This window comes from Strix aluco, chromosome 22 (assembly GCF_031877795.1).
Source record: "Strix aluco isolate bStrAlu1 chromosome 22, bStrAlu1.hap1, whole genome shotgun sequence".
In the NCBI taxonomy this organism is placed as follows: domain Eukaryota; kingdom Metazoa; phylum Chordata; class Aves; order Strigiformes; family Strigidae; genus Strix; species Strix aluco.
This window is the reverse complement of record NC_133952.1, coordinates 3805482-3825772: the sequence shown is the minus strand read 5'-3', so window position 1 is coordinate 3825772 and position 20291 is coordinate 3805482. Positions and strand designations below refer to the sequence as shown.

General features: G+C 54.9%; 1 protein-coding gene across 6 annotated transcripts in view; it reads left to right on the top strand.

Annotated features, from left to right (window-relative positions):
* The window catches only part of AGRN (agrin), a 125892-nt gene extending 108177 nt beyond the window's left edge, over positions 1-17715 (top strand). For 3 of the 6 annotated variants that reach the window (XM_074848123.1, XM_074848120.1, XM_074848125.1), the window contains 13 exons: positions 94-309; positions 536-765; positions 1230-1364; positions 1530-1626; positions 2041-2205; positions 3140-3251; positions 4289-4300; positions 6147-6263; positions 6551-6740; positions 7467-7554; positions 12098-12322; positions 12939-13042; positions 14692-17715. In XM_074848123.1, the coding sequence (XP_074704224.1) occupies positions 94-309; positions 536-765; positions 1230-1364; positions 1530-1626; positions 2041-2205; positions 3140-3251; positions 4289-4300; positions 6147-6263; positions 6551-6740; positions 7467-7554; positions 12098-12322; positions 12939-13042; positions 14692-14849 (1849 nt within the window). In that variant the 3' untranslated portion in view covers positions 14850-17715. The remainder of the gene's footprint in view (positions 1-93; positions 310-535; positions 766-1229; positions 1365-1529; positions 1627-2040; positions 2206-3139; positions 3252-4288; positions 4301-6146; positions 6264-6550; positions 6741-7466; positions 7555-12097; positions 12323-12938; positions 13043-14691) is intronic. The other 3 variants (XM_074848126.1, XM_074848122.1, XM_074848124.1) reach the window with 2 other exon arrangements.
* The last annotated feature ends 2576 nt before the right edge of the window (positions 17716-20291 follow it).

Sequence of the window (20291 nt, the reverse complement as noted above, 5' to 3'; positions counted from 1 at the left end):
TCTCCCTGGGGTGCAGCAGCCCCCGTGCCATGGCACAGATGCAAATTTTCTGCAGGGTGGCACAGACGCAGCCCTCCCCCTCTTCTGCTCCAGGTTTAACACTGGCTCCGGCACGGGCATCATCACCAGCAAGGTCCGCGTTGAGCCTGGCAAGTGGCACCAGTTAGTGGTGAACCGCAACCGCCGCAGCGGCTTGTTGTCTGTCGACGGGGAGCCCCACGTCAGCGGGGAGAGCCCGACGGGCACCGACGGCCTCAACCTCGACACAGACCTGTTCATCGGGGGAGCGCCGGAGGACCAGATGGCTGTGTGAGTGAGGGCGCTCGATGTCACAGCGTCTGCTGCTGCGGGCAGAGCATCCGCGGTGGCTGCAGCCGCCTTCTAGCAAGTTTTTGTGGAGCGGGGCTTCTCCAGGCCTGGAGGGGCCTTTTAATGTCGTTCTGGGGAGCACAGCATGACCCAGGTGCTTGGAGGGTCTCCGCATTTTAGTCCTCAGGGACAAAACCCCTACCCGCTTTGTCCTCTGTCCCCTCAGGGTGGCCGATCGCACGGCGGCTACAACCGGCCTGAAGGGCTGCATCCGCCTCCTGGACGTGAACAACCAGATGTACGACCTGCGGGAGAAAGGCAGTGATGTGCTGTATGGCAGCGGGGTGGGCGAGTGTGGCAACGACCCCTGTCACCCCAACCCCTGCCACCATGGTGGCATCTGCCACGTCAAGGAGGCAGAGATGTTCCACTGCGAGTGTCTCTACACCTACACTGGTACGGGGCTGCAGGCAGGGCATGGCTGAGGCTCTGGATCCCACTGGGTGGTCCTGAGGGGATCCCAGAGCCTCTGGGGCTCATGGTACGAGCTGCAACGGGGAGGGATGTGGTGTGGAGTGTCAGCAGGGGGTTAGAGGGAGAAGTGCAGAATGGAGCCGCATCCAGTGAAGTCAATAAATTTAGAATGTATTCATATGCACAGAAGACAAGGGCCAGGATCTGTTGTCATGCACAAAAAAATCTCCTCTTGCATTTTAGGGGTGTAGTCTGGCGAGGGTATCATCTGCCGTTTGCGGGGTCTGATGCGGGGAGCTTCTTGGGTCATGGGAACCCAACCTGAGACAGGAGAAAAAGGCTGTCAGGGAATCAGGAGACATCAGAGGCATTTGTCTCTGGCCAAACCGTGCCTGCTGGCTGTTGGTTTGAGATGCTGACGTGACAGGCTGCCTTTTCTGCTGCAGGCCCGACGTGTGCTGACGAGAGGAATCCCTGCGACCCTACGCCCTGCCACGTCTCTGCCACCTGCCTGGTGCTGCCGGAGGGAGGTGCCTTGTGCGCCTGTCCCATGGGCCGGGAAGGAGACTTCTGCGAGCTAGGTGGGACGGGAGCTGGCAGAGGAGCGGGTCTGGGGAAGGGGGTGGAACTGAAGGTGGTCATTTCCCCAGCTTGGGTGGCCAGGAGGCCTTGCCTGCTGTGGCTCTGGGGCACTGGCTGAAGCTGCTCTGCCTCCTCTTCCTCACCATTCCCTCGTTTGTGCCCAGTGACAGAGCAGGACCACACCATGCCCTTCCTCCCGGAGTTCAATGGCTTCTCCTACCTGGAGCTGAATGGGCTGCAGACCTTCGTTCCTGACCTGCAGTAAGTGCCAGGGACCGGGAGAGGGGCAGGCGAGCGCATCGCTTGCGTGGCCGATTCGGGGGAGAGAGCTCACGCTCTGAGCCTTGCCCATCACACACTGGCTCTCCCCAGAGATCTTCCCTTCTGCCTGCTGGAGGTTTTGTCCGCAGGGACTGGCATCACTAGAATCCCTGCAGCCAGACCGAGCCAGCCCCGTGCCCTGGGCGCTTGGCTTTGCAACAGGCTGGGTAAAAGAATAGGCAGTGCGGAGCAGCATCCTGAACGTGGGAGATGCATCTCTGACCTGGCAAGGTGCCTTCCAGGGGTGGCATCTCTCGGCCATACCTGTATTCCAGGGGCTCAGCACATGAGGGTGGAGGAAGAGAGTGTGTGGGCAGCTGGATTGGAGGGTATCCGTAATCCTTCTCTCCTCAGGGACAAAATGTCCATAGAAGTTGTGTTCCTGGCCAAGAACCCCAACGGCATGATCTTCTACAACGGCCAGAAGACAGATGGCAAAGGGGACTTTGTCTCTCTGGCCTTACACGATGGCTACCTGGAGTACAGATACGACCTGGGCAAAGGGGCAGCTGTGCTCAGGTAGAGCGGGCTGGGGAGCTGCTCGTCAGGGTGGTGGTGATGACAGAGGTATGAGGGACAGCGGTGGCTTTTGGTGTCCAGCACTGGCTTTGAGCTCCCCTTCCCAGAAAACCCTCAGGAAGCGGGGAAGAGCAGGCTCTATACTGGCCTCGGCTGTTTGTAGTAATGGCTCTTGGTCGGCTGTTCCTCTGTGGGACAGGGCAGGGCTGGGCCTGCCCCCGGCTAATGTCTGTGGCTGCGTGGCCAGCAGGGACTGGGAAGGGATCTTACCCCTGTACTCGGCACTGGTGAGGCCGCCCCTCAATGACTGGGTTCAGTTTTGGGCCCTTCACTCCAAAAAGGCCATTGAATGACTCGAGCGTGTCCAGAAGGGCAACGGAGCTGGTGCAGGGTCTGGAGCACAGGTCTGATGGGGAGCGGCTGAGGGAACTGGGGGGGTTTAGTCTGGAGAAGAGGAGGCTGAGGGGAGAACTCATGGCCCTCTCCAACTCCCTGAAAGGAGGGTGCAGAGAGGGGGGATGAGTCTCTTGAGCCAAGGAACAAGTGCCAGGACAAGAGGGAATGGCCTCAAGCTGCACCAGGGCAGGGTCAGACTGGCTCTTAGGAAGTATTTCTTTGCAGAAGGGGTTGTTGGGCGTTGGAATGGGCTGCCCAGGGCAGGGGGGGAGTCCCCATCCCTGGAGGGGTTGAAGAGTCAGGCTGACCCAGCGCTGAGGAATCTGGTGGAGTTGGGAACGGTCAGGGTGAGGTTCATGGTTGGACTGAAGGATCTTCAAGGTCTTTTCCAACTGAGATGATTCTGTGATTCTGCGAGCTGGGACCCAAGCTGCAGTGGCCCAGGCAGCCCAGGCTGGTCAGGGGAGGTTTACAGCTCTGTGTTTGCAGGTGGTGACAGCCAAGCTCTCACCCCATGTGTCTTCTCCCTTACTACCAGGAGCAAAGAGCCAGTTCCCCTCAACACCTGGATAAGTGTCTTGTTGGAGAGGAATGGGCGCAAAGGGGTAATGAGGATCAACAATGGCGAGAGGGTGATGGGAGAGTCTCCGGTAAGTTGATGGGCCAGGGAGAGCTCTCTGGGCTTCCAGCCCTGCTCCTCTCTTGTGTGAAATGAGAAGTTCTCAGGCTCATGGGCTTTTAATCCCTGTGGTGCGTGGCTTTAAGGGTGGAGGAGGAGCAGGCAAGACCTGGGGAAAAAAGGGTGCTGCAGGGCAGAGCTTGCCTGCCTGTCTTAACTATGTGGCCCGGTCCTGGTGCTGTAGAACAGCAAGGGCACCCTTCCTCCAGCTCTTCCTCCCTCCTCATCCTCCACCACATGCAGAGCTGCAGCACCTTTGCCAGTGACATGCCCTGATTCTTGGGGCCATGGTTTCAGGGCTGTGTTTGACTGAGCCCCCCCCTCACACACATGCACGTCCACACCCTGCCCATCCTGCCGCTGCGTTGGGCCCTTGGGGGTGGCAGCCTGTGCCCTTGGTGCTGGGCTCAGGAGCCCTGTGCAGAGAGCTCGGCCGGGAGGAAGTCACGGAGTAGTAAAAGCCGCGTTGCACTGTTGCTGCTCAATCCATTAGCGCCTTCTCTCTTCTTTTTCCAAGCTGGCAGCTCTCCTCTCTGACTTCTCCCTGTGCCCTGTCCCCTCTGCGCTTCCATCTCTGCTCAGACAGCAGTTCCCTGGGGTTTCATGGCAGGGCCACTGGCCTTCCTTTCATCCTCCTTTCCAGCGGGGAAGATGATAATGCAGGAGAAACCCCAGTTGCTGCCAAACTCATCCTTAAGATCCACCTAGAAGTGCAGCATCAAGATTACGCAGCATTCCCACAAAAGAAGGGCTTTCTTCCTCCCCCTCACTCATCTTTTCAAGCTTCTCTCCAAGCAAAGGTTACCCCTCTCTGGCAGGGTGTCAGTGGCCCCTCCTGTTGCCTTCTGCAGCTCCCCTTCCCCGGGCACTGGTTGCAGCGGTGGTCTTGCAGCCCTGCATGTTATGACGTTACCCACTGATCTCCCTTTTCTCTCTCTCTCTCTCTCTTTTTCTCTCTCCCTTTGATTTTCATTTGTATTTTTCCCTCCCCTGCTGTCTGGATCCCAGAAATCCCGTAAGGTAAAGATAAGTATGACCCACTGCACCTCCATCTCATCTGCCATTGGCACGTTGTTCTTTTTTGTTTTCCATTCAGATCTCAGTGTTTCACCCACTCCCCTTCCCATCTGACCAAGCAGCTTTAGGATCTCTGTAGATTAGAGACACTTGTTTCCTGTTCCATCATTAATTTCCAGCCAGTTTTTACATGTTTCAGAAGCATTTCAATTAATCCAGTCATGTTTCTCGTGTTCACTCCACAAAGCATTAGCTAGTGATTCATATAACTGCACCTTTGCCTCGCTGCTGTGTGCCTCTGGGTCTGTCCCAGGGGCTCGGGAAGGGACGTGGCTCCCCTTGGGTGCCCATGTGGCTGAAGACTCACCTGGGACTGGCCGTGCTGTTGGGCTGCAGGGTGACAGCAAGGAGGGAGTCTTTCTCCTCCAAACACACAGCCACGTGAGATGCAGGACAACCTCCTTTGCTGTAGGGGACCTGTAGCAACCAGCTGAACCCAAGCTGAATCCCTCTGGTATGCGTTTGGGTTTAAACATTAGCCCTGGCGAGACTGAGGCAATAGTTTTGGGCACCTCAATACGAGAGAGATCTTGAGGTGCTGGAGCGAGGGCAGAGGAGGGCAATGAAGCTGGTGAAGGGCCTGGAGAATAAATCCTGTGAGGAGAGATTGAAGGAGCTGGGACTGTTCAGTGTGAGGAGGAGAAGGCTGAGGGGAGACCTCATCACTCTCTACAGCTCCCTGAAAGGACGTTGTAGAGAGGTTGGTGCTGGTCTCTTCTCACAGGGAATTAGTGACAGAACAAGAGGGAACGGCTTTAAACTGCAACAGGGGAGGTTTAGACTGGACATTAGGAAAAAAATTTTCACAGAAAGAGTGGTCAGAGAGTGGAATAGGCTGCCCAGGGAGGGGGTGGAGTCACCATCCCTGGATGTGTTTAAGGGTCGTTTAGATGAGATGTTGGGGGATGTGGTGTAGGGGAGAACTTTGTAGAGTAGGGCTGAGGGTTGGACTGGATGATCCTGAGGGTCTTTTCCAACCGGAATGATTCTGTGATTCTGTAATATTTGTTCACTTGGTTTTGGGGGCTACACAAAACTAGAGGCCTCCACACCTGAGAGTGTTAGAACAGGATCTCCCCAAAATTAAATCCACAGGAAATCTTTTCCTTGTGTGCCTGCTGGCAGGCGAGACCTTGCAGCTTGGGGTGAGGAGGTTTGCTGGAGGCCCCTTTCTCCCAGCACCCTTCACAGAGCCCGGTTTGGTGCCAGATATGTGGAGCTCATCCGCTCCCTGTGCTTGGTGGTGGCTCGCTCCAGCAGCGCTGTGGCTGGTGGCCAGCTGCAGGTCCCGGTGGCCAGGCTGTGGGGCAGAGAGTGGCCAGGCTGGAGCAGGGTTGGGGAGGCAGGAGCAGTGCTGGGAACAGAGGAGAACGTGGGGAGCTGGTCCTGAGTGGGATGCTGATGGGCAGGCTGCCTTCCCCTGCCCATCCCACCTCCCGCCTGCCTGCCCTAGGGCAGGGCTCTTCTCTCTGGGCCGAGGCTCTGTGGGGCCCCGGGGTGCTTTCCAAGGGGCTCTCCTGCCCCAGCCCCCGCAGGGATGGCTAGTGGTGCCCCCCACCAGCCCTGCCCAGGCCGTGAGGAGGAAGGCAGGGAGCAGGCCAGCGTGGGGGACGGGCAGGTGTTGCTTTCTGTCCCACCAGCCTGGGTTCTAGTTGTGCACGGTGCCTGCAGTGCTGCCCTGCTCACAGCCTCCTTTAGTCCCCGCAGAGCTGGGCCAAGTGCCCAGCCTGCAGCTTAGGGATAGCCTGGCATCTTCTCCATCTCTCACCTTCTCCCTTCTCCTCCTCAGGTGCCTCACACCTTCCTGAACCTGAAGGAGCCATTTTATGTGGGGGGAGCCCCTGATTTCAGCAAACTAGCTCGAGCAGCCGCCATCTCCACCAGCTTCAATGGAGCTGTGCAGAGGGTAAGGCTCAACTGGGCAGCCTGGGGAAGGTAACTGGGAGACACACCATCTGCACTGGCATCGCCAGAGGAGAGTGAGGACCAGCCTGGGAGTCCCTGTGCACGGAGAGGGGGCACACCCCGTTGAAAAGTGGCAGACGGGGAGGCAGGGGTGTGTCACAGGAGCACGGGGGGCTTGGGGCTGGATTCCCATCTCCCCCTTCCCCCCAGGACACCGGCCTCTGTCCCCCACCGGCCCCGCAGAGCCGTGGGGGTGGTGAAGGTTGACCCTTGTGCTTCCTCTGCCAGATCTCTGTCAAGGGGGTGCCTGTGCTGAAGGAGCAGAACATCCGCAGCGCCATTGAGATCTCCCCCTTCCGAGGCCATCCCTGTACCCAGAAACCCAATCCTTGCCAGAATGGAGGCACTTGCAGCCCCCGGCTAGAGAGCTACGAGTGTGCCTGCCAGAGGGGCTTCTCCGGGGCTCACTGTGAGAAAGGTGAGAGTGCCAGGGCAGGGCTGGACGTGGACCCTCACCCGCTAGCCAGACACGGCAATGAAACTGCTTCGAAACTGCCAAGCCCGAGGTCTTGTCCTTGTTGTGGCTGCTGGGAGGGATCCAGGGGAAACAAGCCGTGGCTTTTGCAGGCTGGCACTGTTGTGCAGCTGTGAAGTCGGGGCTATGCCATCTCTCAGAAATGCAGGCATTATGCTGCATGCGCTAGGGCTGCTGCTGCCCGTGGGTAGGTCACCCAGCCCTGTCACCTCCTCCCATCAGTGCACTCTGATCCTGGTTGATGTGCTGACTTGAAGCAGCCTGGGGCAGGGAAACGTGGTTTGATGCTGTAGCAGATCCACCTGGAGGGCCTGAGCGATGCCTAGCTGCCTCCAGATCAGGGTTTCTTGCCCTGAATTTAGCACTTGAGCCATCACCAAGCCCAGGTTCCTCCCCACCTTCAGCCAAGAAACCAGCAAGGCTGCAGATTTTGTGACAGCTGGCTGCAAAACAGGGAGATGGTCCAAACTCACGGGTTCTAAAGCCACAGCAAACCTTCACAGGGGCTTGCTTAGAGTGCCACAGTGCTGACATGCCCCAGGGGAGGGCAGGTTTGTGCATGCCTTCGTCCTGTTACAAATGCTGAGTGTAAAGGGGGATTTTCCTAGTCTCCAAGGACGGGCAGGCCATGCTATGTTGCCTGACTGCTCTTCTTTTTCCCACCTCCAGTGATCATTGAGAAGGCTGCTGGAGATGCTGAGGCCATTGCTTTTGATGGTAGGACATATATGGAGTACCACAATGCCGTGACAAAGAGGTAACTTGGCTGCTGGGCTGAACCAAGGTCAAAACAAGGAGTTAGGGCTGTTAGCAGGAGGGAGAGCTAGAGTTGAAGAAGTCCAAGTGCTTCAGAGAGGGGCAAGCCAAACCGGGGCCATGAGCAGTCGCTTCCAGCCCTTACCTCTAAAGCTGCCTTGTTGGCAGAGGGCTTTCCCCACAATGGCAGTGCCCGGCCAGCTTCAGGGCTGGATGCTCTCATTCTGCAACCTGTGGGCCACGTTTTGGGTTAGCATGGTCTGGTTTGGGAGTGGGATGAACCACAAAGATGGTTAGTGTGGCCTGTGCCCTGCTCCTGGTTGGTGCCTGTCTGTGCCCACATGCTCAGGAATGGGCTGTGAGCTGGGTGAGCTGGGCTGAGGGGAGAAGTAGCTCTGCCTGTGCTTTAATTCACGCCTGTCTGCCAGCTCCTTTGTCTCCCTGGCTGTGCAGCAAGGGTCGGTTCTGCCCGTTGCTGCTGTGGGGCCTGTCGAGCCTTCTCCAGCGTCTGCTCAACCCTGACCCAAGGGCCAGGGGTGCGTGTTTGGACCCTGTGGTCTCTCTGGCTGTGCTGGTTGGTCCCTGGGGCTTCTCTCTCAAGATAAGCAGAGCCCGCTACACAGGTGACTGAGGTCCTCTTCAGCCTCTGGGCTGGAGATTTATCTTCAGAAGACTCCTGGTCCACTGCAGTCTGGCTCAGTACCCTTCCTCAGCACCGTGCTCCTGCAGTCCTCGTGGTTAATTCCCAGCTCCACGGCGCTGGGACAGGGTATTGGATTAAACTCCATCCATCTGCCTCGTAACCCTCGGATTCCCCGCTGCCCTAACACCCTGCCTGGGGAGGACGTCCATGTTGAGCTGTTGTTTGTCGGTGTCTGTCTGTTTGTCTCTTCTCAATGTCCTTGTTTCTTTGTTTTCAAGCCACCTGACCAATGAGATCCCCGCGTAAGTACAGTCCTCCCCGCTGCCCAGCTCCACCACATCTCCCATTGCCACCCCGACCGCCAGCCCCCCTGCAGGGGAGGTGTGGGAGGAGGAATACGGGCATTTCCCAGGGGTCTGCCGTGGGCAGGCGTTCCCATTCCAGGGTGAGGAGGAAGGACACAGCTGTACAGGGACCCAAACACAGCCGAGACTCAGCGGGAGCTACGCTGCCTGGCTCTGCTGCAGTCAGGCTTAGCCTTAGTTTAAGCAGATAAGCTGCAACTTAGCCTTAGTTTAAGCAGATGAGCATAGAGGAAGGAGGTTCTGTGACTTGCCTCTTCCATCAACAGCAAAGCACGAATGCGGCGTTGCTGCCGTAGCGAGGAGGCCGGGCTGGGCGCTAGCAGAATGTTCCCCAGTCAGGGGTGCGTGGCCTGGGCAACCCCTTAAAACGTGCAGTGCAGCCAGTTGGGCAGAAGAAAGGCCTGGGGAGGCAGATGGGTTGAAGGGTTTCGTCCCCAGAGCGGGCTTGACCGCTGTTGATTCGCTGTCTGTCTGTCTTGGCGAGCGGCAGGAGTGGAAGAGAACCACTGGTTCATGCAGCCGTTTTCTCCGCTGTGTGGGGGAGAGTTTGAGGGATACCTGCCCCTCACATCCCCATTTCACCTCATTTCCTGCGAGCTGGGGTCAGACGGAGGCTCGGGAGGCTGAGTTGCGTGCATGCATGCATGTCAACACCTGGGGAGCCGCAGAGCCTGTCAGCTGCACGTCCAGGAGAGTTTGGGAGTTGCTCTGGTGTTTTGGAAAGGGCTTCCTAGGAGCCAAGCACCCTCCTGAGCTAGACAGTGCCCTACAGCAGTGAGAGGATGTAGTTGCCTGCAAGACGACTGTGCCACGTGGCAGAGTGCCCAGCTGTCCCTCCGCACAGACATGAGCCACATCCCTGCAGACCAGCAGAAAGCTGCTACCTTCGTGTCCTGCCTCTCCCAGTGCTCTGCAAAGGGAAGGTCACCATTCCCAGCCTCCTCCCGGCCTGAGCCAGCCTATTTTGGCTGTGCATGCCCCATCCTGCAGGGAGCTTAGCACTTCTCCCCACATCCCTCTGCTGGGATTTGGCAGCAGCACTCACGAGCCCTGCCAGGGCTGAAGGACCCATTGGGCTGCCCATAAAAAGTAGTTTCTTTTGCCTCCAGGCAGGCATTGGGGTGTGCCTTGGGCAGGACTAACACTCCAATTGCTTCTCTGGGTTCTGCTGGCCATGACATGCCTGTACATTTTCTTTTTTGAACATATATTTTTATATATACATCTAGTTCGAGCTGATTATAATGCAGGGCCTGTAGCCCCCAACGCTTGCAGGCAGTGCCAGCAGGACAGCTGTAGTCCTGGGTTTCCCCTTCTCCATGCACACCCTGCTGCCCAAGTGCCCCGAGGCTGACTCGGAGGTCTGACGTGATAATTCAGCGATCTGCTTAGACTGGAGCCCATTCTGCAGCATCCCAAAGAACCAGACCCTGCAGGGCTGCCCAGGAAAGGGTCCTGGTACAGCACCGGGTACCAAAAACTCCTTTCCCCCAGCGGTGCTGCCTCTGTCCTGTCCTGGGAGGCTGCATACACATCCCAGTGGGGGTGAAAGCAGGAACACTGATAGTCCTGACCCTGGAGAGCATTGCAGAGTCCCTGCACCGCTGGGTTGTATTCACTCATTGGCATTATTCTGCTCACCCTGGCTAAGCAACAACTTGTAAACTTGTCTTGCTGGCTTGAAGAAACTCAGCCCCGAGGACAGTGGCTGAGACTTCCCGCTCAGGCCGGGTGGTTTTCTCAGCGTGGGTGTTGTGTCGGGTGAAGAGCTGTCGCTGCTGAGCGGGGCTGTTCCCTGTCTGTGAGCGGGGTGGGAGGGAAGGGTCTCCTCCGCTCTCCCGCGCTTATCGCATGCTCCCCTTTCTTCCTGCATCTAAGTCCTGAAGCGCTGGACTATCCTGCGGAGCCCAGGTGAGTCTGTGCCAGGCTTTCAGCTCTTGTGTCTCGTGCTCTGCTGTCGCTGCCTCAGCATGTCTCTGTCTCTCTGTGCGTGTTCTGTGTGTCCGTACCCTTGGCTTTTTATTTATAAGGGATACAGTTTTGCAGATGGTGAGAGCAAACACGAAGGAAGCCCTGTCCTTCCAGCTCCTATGCAGCTCCAGCTCTGGCCCTCGCTCCTGGGGGGCCTAGACAGCAAATAGCCACGAGTGAGGGGAGAGGCTGAGTTACCTTGACAGCACAGCCCTCATCTAGCCCTCTGGACGCAGTGTCCCTTGGGAATAAAAAGCTGTCTGTGTTGCCCGTGTTGTCTGGTTTACGTGTGCCCATGTGTCAGCGGTGTGTCTTGGAGCATCCCTGGAGAGTGGATGGGCAACTCCACTTGGCAACGTCAACCTGTTGCCAAGACCCTTTTGCCTGTTCCGAAAGGCACCGAGCAAAGATGGGGGTGCCAATGTGGGGGAAATCCTGTCCTGCCTTCATTCCCCCCTTGGGAAAAGACACTGTGTCTAGGAGAAAGGAGGCTTTGCTGCCTCTGTGGACAGTCTCCATCCCCGTCAAGCCGCAGGGTGCTCATCGTCTCACAGTCCCTGGCCTCGGTTTCCCGTTGGGCTTTGGGCAAGTGGAGGCAGTGGTAGAGCAAAGGCCTCTGAGGCTGACGGCTGTGGGGAGGGTGGTCCCCAAGTGCCCCAGCTCTGCCTGCACCTTGGGCGTCTGCCAGCAGGATGGTGAAATGGTGTCAACCACAGCTCAGCTGCTGCCAACAGACCCCTTTTTGTTCTGACCCTTCCCCAGTCAAAGGCAGTTCTGTGGGGAAAACCCTTCTGCTGGCCAGATCGGGGCCAGCCCAGTACTGTTGACCAGCCCTTGTAACAGACCTCTTCCTTCAGCACCTGCATATGAGGAGGGAAAACCAAGACTTGTGTGTCACAGCTTGCAGGGGTTGATGTGTCTGAACCTTGTGCTCCGTGGAGGGCAAAAGCAAGGGGCAGTAGGCCCAGACTGTGTCTTTGGAGGTTCAAGCTGGATGTTGGGGAAGACACTTAATCCCCAGGACTGTGCAGCCCCTGCTCCGGTCAGCAGGAAGGTGGAGGAGCTCCAGTCTTGGTGTGGCCAAGCTCAGCTGGGCAGAGCCACAGCTGCCCTCGCCTAACGCTGGCCAATGGTCCTGCTCCGAGTGGGAGCTGCATTAGAGACCTCCAGAGGACCATTTCTTTGATCCTGTGGCCTGGTTTAGAGCTTTCCATCTGCTCCCCCCACTATGCACCAGGCCTTCTTAGGGATATGGTGTAGTTGAGAACTGTCAATGTTAGGTTAATGGTTGGACTAGGTGATCTTCAAGGTCTTTCCCAACCGAGATGATTCTGTGATTCTGAGCTGTGAGGCAAAGGCTGTGACCCCTCAAGGGCAGTAGGGAGGGACGGAGACCTCCATGCATAGCCTGATGTCGAAGGTCAGTTGAAGGTTATCCTCAGCAGGTGAGCTACTTGGCTGGGAACAGGAGGCTGCTCCAAGGAGCTGACTGGCTGCCTGTTGCTTTTGTAACCATGTTTTTAACTCTGCTCTGTCTTCTCCCCTGCTCCCATCTCCCCGTGCAGCGAGAAGGCCTTGCAATCAAACCACTTCGAACTAAGCATCAAAACAGAAGCCACTCAAGGGCTGATCCTGTGGAGCGGGAAGGGGCTGGAGCGATCAGACTACATCGCCCTCGCCGTGGTGGATGGCTTCATACAAATGACCTACGACCTCGGCTCCAAGCCAGTCGTCCTGCGATCCACGGTGCCAGTCAACACCAACCAGTGGATTCATATCAAAGCATACAGGTGTGAAGGCTAGCGAGAGAGGGAGCGTGGCAGGTCGCTCCGGGATGGGCACGCTGTGATCTAGGGAGCCTGAGTCATGGCCGTGGCTCCGCGCCCTGTGATCCCCAAGGGTCACTCCTCTTCTTGGATAATAATAGAGGAGAGGCATGTGGGCAGTGCCGCGTTGGAGGGGTGCGTGTTGTGACACGCCTGGAAATGTCAAAGGGGCAGGCTCAAGGAGGTACGAAAGGTTCGTGCCTTTTATTTTAGCTGGCTGAGGGTTTGACATTCTGTTCGTGTTGAGCCCGAGCCGTCCCTTTTATTTTTATTGGTGGTGGGAGTGGTGAGCGGATCATGCGGCTGGCATGCCAGGGATTTCTGCCGATGGGTCTGGAGGGCGCGGGAGGAAGCTGCGGCCGCTGGCAGGGCCGGCGGCGGGGCTGCGGGATGCCCCGGGGGATGCTGGAGGGGAATGCTCGGCCGCTGGCCGTGTGGCAAAGCTCTGCTCCCTCTCCCGGTGGAGAAAGGCTGATGGTGCCCAGCATCTGGATTTAACATAAAGCAGAGGGCAGCTGTGGGTTTTTCCTCTAAGGTTGCTAATCACCTCCTGTTTCTTCTTCCCTCCCTCCGGGAGCAGGGTACAGAGAGAAGGTTCCCTTCAAGTCGGCAACGAAGCCCCCATTGCTGGCTCTTCGCCGCTTGGCGCAACACAGCTGGACACAGACGGGGCCCTGTGGCTGGGTGAGTCACTGTGGAAGGGGTGAACCTCCCCCACGCCCCTCGCTGAGGGGCTCAGAGCTGGAGCTGGGACGTTGATGCTCCCTCACGTGTTCCCATGTGACACGTTTGCCTCCCAGGTGGCTTTGACAAGTTTGATCTAAAAAGTCCCCGTGCTTGTTCTCTGCCTGCTAGGGCAGGCTGCTAGTGACAGCGGAGGCATGAAGGGTTGGCTTTACCAAATGCCTGTCCTTTCCATGTCCCCTTGTCCCCTGAAGAGAGCTGATAGCTGGCCTGTGGCTCTGGATCCCCTTCTGCCGATGGCACGGAGCACCCTGTCCCTCTTCAAACTGGGAGTGCGCCCACCCGCCCAGTTCCCTCACGTGTGGAAGCCTCCGTTAGTTCACGAGCCTCCCAAACGTTACTTGCTTGGGTAACTTGTTCCCAAAGGTGAAATGGCTCAATTGAGAAAAGGGTAATTCTGTCTGGAAATATGTAAACACCCAGATTTTAAATGTTGCTTTATTTGCATAACATAGAATAAGCTGACATGCCACAACGTGCCCATGTGTGCAGCAGAGTCGGTTCCATTTGTGTTGACGTAAGTATTTTGATCCTGCAAACAGTTTGGCCCATTGAGTCTCCCTCATGCTGCCTGTGGCAGATCTGTCAGCACAGACAAGCAGATTTGTCCTGTAACAGCCTAAATCGGCAAGAAATCCACCCACAAGTACAGGATAATTGTGCTTGAATACAACCAGTACTAATCTGAGCTAAGAGGATAGTCAAGTCCTTTTTGGAGCCTGAAGGGACGACAGAAGGGTGCCCAGCGATGGGGGATGCTGCAGGTCCTGGGCTTCCTTCATCTCTCGAGGAACTTGCACGACTCAACTCTCCATCTGTAAGTTAAGGACCGGGCTTTTCCTCAGGCAGGTGCTGTGGCAGTCCTAGTGTTCATGATTGCAAAAGGGGGCACAAGGGCCACAGAAATCAGTGGTCATAAATGTTCATCCGGGGACTTTGATCATCTGTAATGAAGAGACAGTGAATTAGATGCTCTTCACACTTTTTGGAAGAATCTGTTCTTATCTTCCCAGTCTAAGCCTGTAGTTTCAGGTCTAACCTGACTCACAAAGAGTTCATATTCAAAAATGTACCTCTGAAAAGACAGTATCCCAGATGCCATCTCTCATTCTGAAATCAGCCTAGAAGTTATGTGGAAAGCAGAATTTTTCTGTGAGAAATTTATGCTTGGGTTCCCCCACTGGCTCCTCCAAAGGTTTTGTTTGCAATCAGCCTTTCATAAATCCAGGGCCTGGAATGAGCTGTAGTTGATGTTTCACTAACTGAAACAAAATTCCGTTTGAATTTGGGACCGACCTCCAAGGAAACGAAGTCTTTTTAAGTTGAGTTGGTATTTTAGAACGCCAGTTACTGTTTTAAGTGTCTTCAGGCAACCTGTGTGTGTTGGTTGGAACTGGCATTTCTCTGATTAAAGTGAAAATAAATACTGGCCAGGAAAGAGGCTTTTCCCTGCTGTTGAGGAGGGTGTTCCCAGCCGTGCCTGCACGGTGTGTGTGAGTGTGTGACGCTGCCCGGGGCAGGCTGCTGCCCTGCACAGCAGTGTGTCCTTTGTCCTCCCCCCGCCCGACCTTCTGCGCTGTCTCTTGCAGGGGGAATGGAGAAGCTGAGCGTGGCTCACAAGCTGCCCAAGGCCTACAGCACTGGCTTTATTGGCTGCATAAGGGACGTGATTGTCGACCGCCAAGAACTGCATCTGGTGGAGGACGCTTTAAACAACCCCACGATATTACACTGCTCAGCCAAATAGACCCCCAGGGACCCTTCCTTCTCCTTCCCTCCCTCCTGCCTATTGCTGTAATTATTTTCTATTTTTGTAAACTTATTGCTTTTTATATTTTGGGGGGAGGGGGGAAAGGGAGGGGAGGAAACACCTTTTCTTTTGGGTTATTTGTTCGGTTGCAGTCTATCCAGATCAGTCAGACTCTAATCCAACAGCAGCAACAAAGAACAAACCTTGAACCAAGTCTCCAAGAAGTGACAGAAGAACTTCCCCATTGCACCTGCATTGTAAATCTTATTCATACTTGAAGCTTCTTTTTGGGTTATTTTTCCCCCTCCTTACTTGTGTTCTTGGGTTGTTGTTCATGCCCATGGGGGAAAGGATGCTGGTGCTGGCGAGACGCGTGGCCTTCGTGGATTCACTGCCTTCCCATCTCAGGCCTGGCCCCAAAGTCCCCTCTGCAGTCGGGCTGAGCAGGGAAGTGGCCGTCGGAGAAGCAGGAATTACCACCCTGCTTTGGGGCCTGGCTCTGCTAAGCCTTCTCCTGGGCCTGTGTTCACCCTATCTCCCTCCTCCCCCCCTTCCTCTCACTATAATTTATCTGTGTAAGAATCTCAAGTGCTTTTCTCCTTTATGCTCTGTTAAAATCAGGGATGCCATGCACTGGAAGAGAGACCAAGGTCTGCTCTGAGCAGGCAGAAAAGCATTGCTCTTTGGTTGTCTTATGACTGTTTGCTGGACTGAGAGGCGCTGTGGGGGAAATGTTGATTTCTCTGTTGGCTCTCCTCCTCCTCCTCTTGGACATGTGCAGAAGCAGCTGTGAAACCTCATTTCCACGCTTTGTGTTTATCCAGACATGTCCTAACCACCTGCTTGCCCTGGCCGCTCTTCCCAAGAGCTTCAGTGTACCCAGCGTTGCCCTCCCGTGCACCAGTGAGAACTTGCAGCACGTCTTCAAGAGCTGGAAGTGCTCTGCCTCTTCCAGCGCTGCCAAACGGGCCGCGAGGGCACGGAGACTGGGTCCCTTTTCACTTTAAAAAAAAAAGTCTGTTGGATGTGTCCTTCCATGACCCATGTCCATTTTCCAGCCTCCGGGCATGACTTGCCCTCTGTCTACCATGAGGATGCTTGCAGCTGGCCAGCATGTGAATCTCTAGAGCTGGTATTAGAGCCTCGCCCATGAAGAGTAATTGGAGTTTTACCTTTGACTTCAATTTTTTGCAATGCCCAGTGCAATGCAGGGTCTTCCACGCCATGATCAAAGCTCCTCTGGACACTGCCAGCCCAGCAGCGATGGCTTCAATGGAAACGGGAACGGGGCGTCAGTCAGCTGTCGAGGCAGTAGTGTTTGGGGGGAGGTTTTTTAAGTATTTTTCTTCCTCCGTGCAAATCTTGAAAGCAAATACTGTGGTGTCAATTACAAGCCAGTATGCATGTGAATGAATGAATGTGTGTGTGTTTGCGGGTGTCTGTCAACCAGCACACGTTTGCATGCAAACACTGAATCTCCTGTAAGCAGGAGAAGAACAAACTGGTTGCAGCTAGGAAAGAAATGACCCACTCCGTTCAGGTTCCTTCTCCATGGGAAAAATTTACTGATGCTGTGTAGCACCTATGTCCCTTTCCACCACTGGGACACAACTGTGTCCTTTTCCCACCCTGAGATGGCAGCTGGCACTGCTCTGTGCCAAACCAGCTTTGTGAAGCACACAGAACTCCTCTGAAGGATCCTGCCAGGGATCAAATGTGAATTAATATGTAAGGTGCCATCATTTTTCAGTTTTACCCTAAATTTCTAGCACACCTTCTAGTGTACCTTTACAAAGTAGGGCACCCTTTAAAAATGTTGTTTCTTGGCACTAAATTTTGAGCCATGAAAAGTCAAATTACGTTTCTCAGGGTGAGCTGTGAACACAGATGTATCAAAGCGGAAGAACGTAGTGTAAAACCACTTGGGTTTCTTTTTTCTTCTTTTTTTTTTTAATTAAAAGAAATCTATCCCTCCCCCCAGTCTACGCCTAGTCTATTGACATTCCTCTAAAAATCCAGTGGTTAAATATTTCATGGGGGGGCTGCACCCTCTGTGCATGGAGACTCTGCTCTGTGTGTGTGTGTATGTGCGTGTGGCAATACCACATTTTAAGTGGCTACTGTATATAAATTGTGGTTGCTGGTGGGGAGTACTGTGCCTGTGTCGTGAAAGGGATGGACTGCTGTATTTTGGTCCCAAGGTGTAGATAGACGGGGGCTAACTAGGACTGCAGGAGGGGGTGGGATGGGAGGGAAGTGTGAGACCCTCAATCTGTGTTTTGAGACCGTGGGCAACTGCGTTGGCTGAGACTGAGGGCTGGATGTGCCAGCTCCAGAGGGAGAGGGGCATGCACAGAGGAAGCTGCTAATTTTCTAAAATGCCACTGAAATGAAGCCAGGGTCACTGCAAAAAAAAAAAACAAAAACAAAAAACCAACAACTAAACAAAAAAACAAAAACTCTGTCTGCTTTTGCTGGGGCTTGGAAATGCCTTAAAACAGGACCTTGCGTCCTCGTTGTCAAGCATCTTGAACCAAGGTCAGATTCAGCAGTGCTCCCTAGGGGCTGTGCACTTAACTTCGGCTTTATTTTTAATAGCATTTATAACATGTATTTACAAAAAAAAAAAAAAAAAGACATTGAGGTTTGGGTTTTTTTTCTCGTTTTTTTTGTTGTTTTTACAAAAAAGATGTCCATGTGGCTTCATTTATAGGGTAAATTAATGACCATTGTGAACTGCTGTATGAATTCTGAAGGGCAATGCACAGTAGAGGAGCAGCATGATATAACCATTACTAACTTGTGTCTTTCGTCAATCACCATGAAATAAAGTTGGAAAACTATTAAAATATGTTTTTCAGGGGCCTATTGCTTTTTTGTTCTTGTACTGTGTGCCTCACGCTTGCTGGTGTGTGTCCATCTCCTGGGCAGATACTGTGTGAAGTCAAACCAGTATCTCCCCCTCTATTTCCCATAGAACCAGAGCGGATCATGCAGGTACCTGCTGTGTCTGCTCAACGCAGCCTCTGTGCACGCCACCCTCAATCCTATCCACCCAGTGTCTGCAGGAGGAAGACTCCTGGGTGGCTTTACCTGCCCTCTGTGGCCGTCTGATCGCACTCATGGTTTCACCTATTCAAGTATCCACGAGCTTTTCCTTCTTTGCCATGCACACTTTTATCCCCTCTTCTTAGGTAGCGTTTCCAAGAGGCTTCGTACCCCATTGACATCCCACCATGTCAACAAGGCTGAAGTGATGCCTCTGTGGCCTGCTTTTCACTGATGGCAGCAGTTTCCCCTGGGTTTTACCCTCTGTAAGCTGAGGAGCCATGGAAAGTCAGCCGCAAGCATGCAAGCAGGATGTGGTTTGAGATGTACCAGCATCTAAGTTCCTGCCCTAAACAGCTCTTCCTAATGGGGCCCTTCCACCTGGCCAGAGCCCTGGCGCTCTGATCCCTGCGGCTTCATCCTCCTGCAAGAAAAGAAGGTGGGAGGTGGAAAATTTTGTTCAGTCAAAAGCTCGTGTTCATCGAAGTGGTGTGAAGTGAGAAAAGAAAGTGGGTTTCCTGCCGTTTGGGAGGCAGCTAATGTAGCAAACGGAGTCATTTTGATACCCAGCGATGATGCACTTTCGATTGGTGTCTGCACCAGCTCCGTAGGAAACAGCTTTTCAATGGACAATGAGATGCCAAAGACCCACAACGGGAAACAACGAGGCCAGTGTTTGAACAGCCACAGGGGTTGCACAACTCACAACCGGGGCCATGTTTTGCTCCAGATCAGCCTCCTGGTGCAGCATCTTCTCCACAATGACCTTATTATGCCACAACAGGCATGGACTTGCAAAGTCGGTACCTCTTTCAGAGGCGTTTTGCCAGCTTGCTGCAAAGCAGTAGGAGAAAAAGCTATCGTTGTCTTGGCCAGGAGGAAAATCTGAGCTCTGGCAGCCGGATGGGGTTTTTTTACTACGGGCTAGAAGAAGCCGTTGTGAAGGGAAAGAGGAAGGAAAGAAGGACAGGAGCCACGCTGGGGGCACGCTTGGGCAGGCAGCAGGCGTGACTCAGGGGAAGGGCCTGGCCACGCTTTCTGGCAGCTCGGGCTTGGAGAGCTCAGTGCTCCCAGGAGCACACCAAGCCCAGCCAGAGCGAAGGCAAACAGGCGATACCTTCAAGAAGGAGAAGGCAGTTGGGGTTGGATGGACTTGCCCATCCTCAGCTTGCTCTGGCAGCCCTGGCCTCGGGGAATGGCCAACGCCAACAGCCAGTCGCGAGCCTCGCGGTGCCGAGGAGCTTCAGTCTGGGGCTAAAAGCAGCTTATTCCGTTTTTAAACCACTGAGCCATGGCTTCAGCGAGGTGGTGGGGAGGCCGACAGGAGACACAGGGAAGTGAATGGCGGGGGGGGTGTTGCTTTGGCAATGGTGTGAATGGTCTCACGGGGCTGTCCTTTGGGATTTCCATCCCGTGTCCCGCACAGTTGCCCACTTCCTGAGGGCTTAGCTGGTTACTGTGAAACGAGAGGCTGATTAGCTGGCTTGTTCCCAAGGCTCTCCTGCTAGCCAGGCTGGTGGGGGCTAGTCCTTCTGGAATGTGGCAGACCAGAGCTAAACCTCTGCTGGGTGCTGTTTGTGGCCCACATCCCTTTCTCCTGTAGCCTGGGGTAGTGGCTGTTAATAGATTTGGACTCCTCGGCTCCGTGGCTGCTTGGCCTCATTTTGCAGCACGTGTGATGGGGAGCAGGAGACGTGGATTTTTTTTCCCCAGCTCTGCTGCTGACGCAGCCTGTGCCTCAGGCTGGTCGCTTCCACTCCCTGCACTGCGCTCTCCTCGCCTGCCAAAGCAGCGTAATGATCCATTTTCCTGCTCTGTAATGTACCTTTGTGTCTCTGGCTGGGAAAACGTGATTATTCAGAGAGAAAAGGGGCTGCAATGTTTGTAAGTAGACAACTTGGCCCATGAATGTGGTCTTTCTGGCTCTCCATCAAGGGAGCCTGTCACGGTGTCTGCAGTTCAGGGCTATTTAGGTGCCCTGAATTTAAAGGTTTATGGAGCTCTTGCAGCTGTGGCTGGGAGCGTGAGCATCTTCCCGAAGCTGAGCACACGCAGTGCTGCTGGGCTGCCTGAACTGCCACCCCTCAGGTGGGTGTAACATGAGGGTCCTGGCTGTTTCGTGTCAAATACATCCTGGCCCCATGTGGACCGGAGAGAGTGGGACTAGTTCACAGTGTCTGGCCAAAGCGCACCTGGGGGAACTCCTTTCCGCCAGACTGGAATCCCAGTCGCTCCCCCGGTGTTCCCAGCACCAGCTGTTGGAGAGCTGCGTGATGTGGCTGTGTCCTGGTACCCAGCTGCCCCGCTCCAGCCCGCACATGGACGAGCAAGCGTGTGAATCTGTGCTTATATCAATGAACAGGTCAGGAGGGAATGACAAGTGACTCTGAG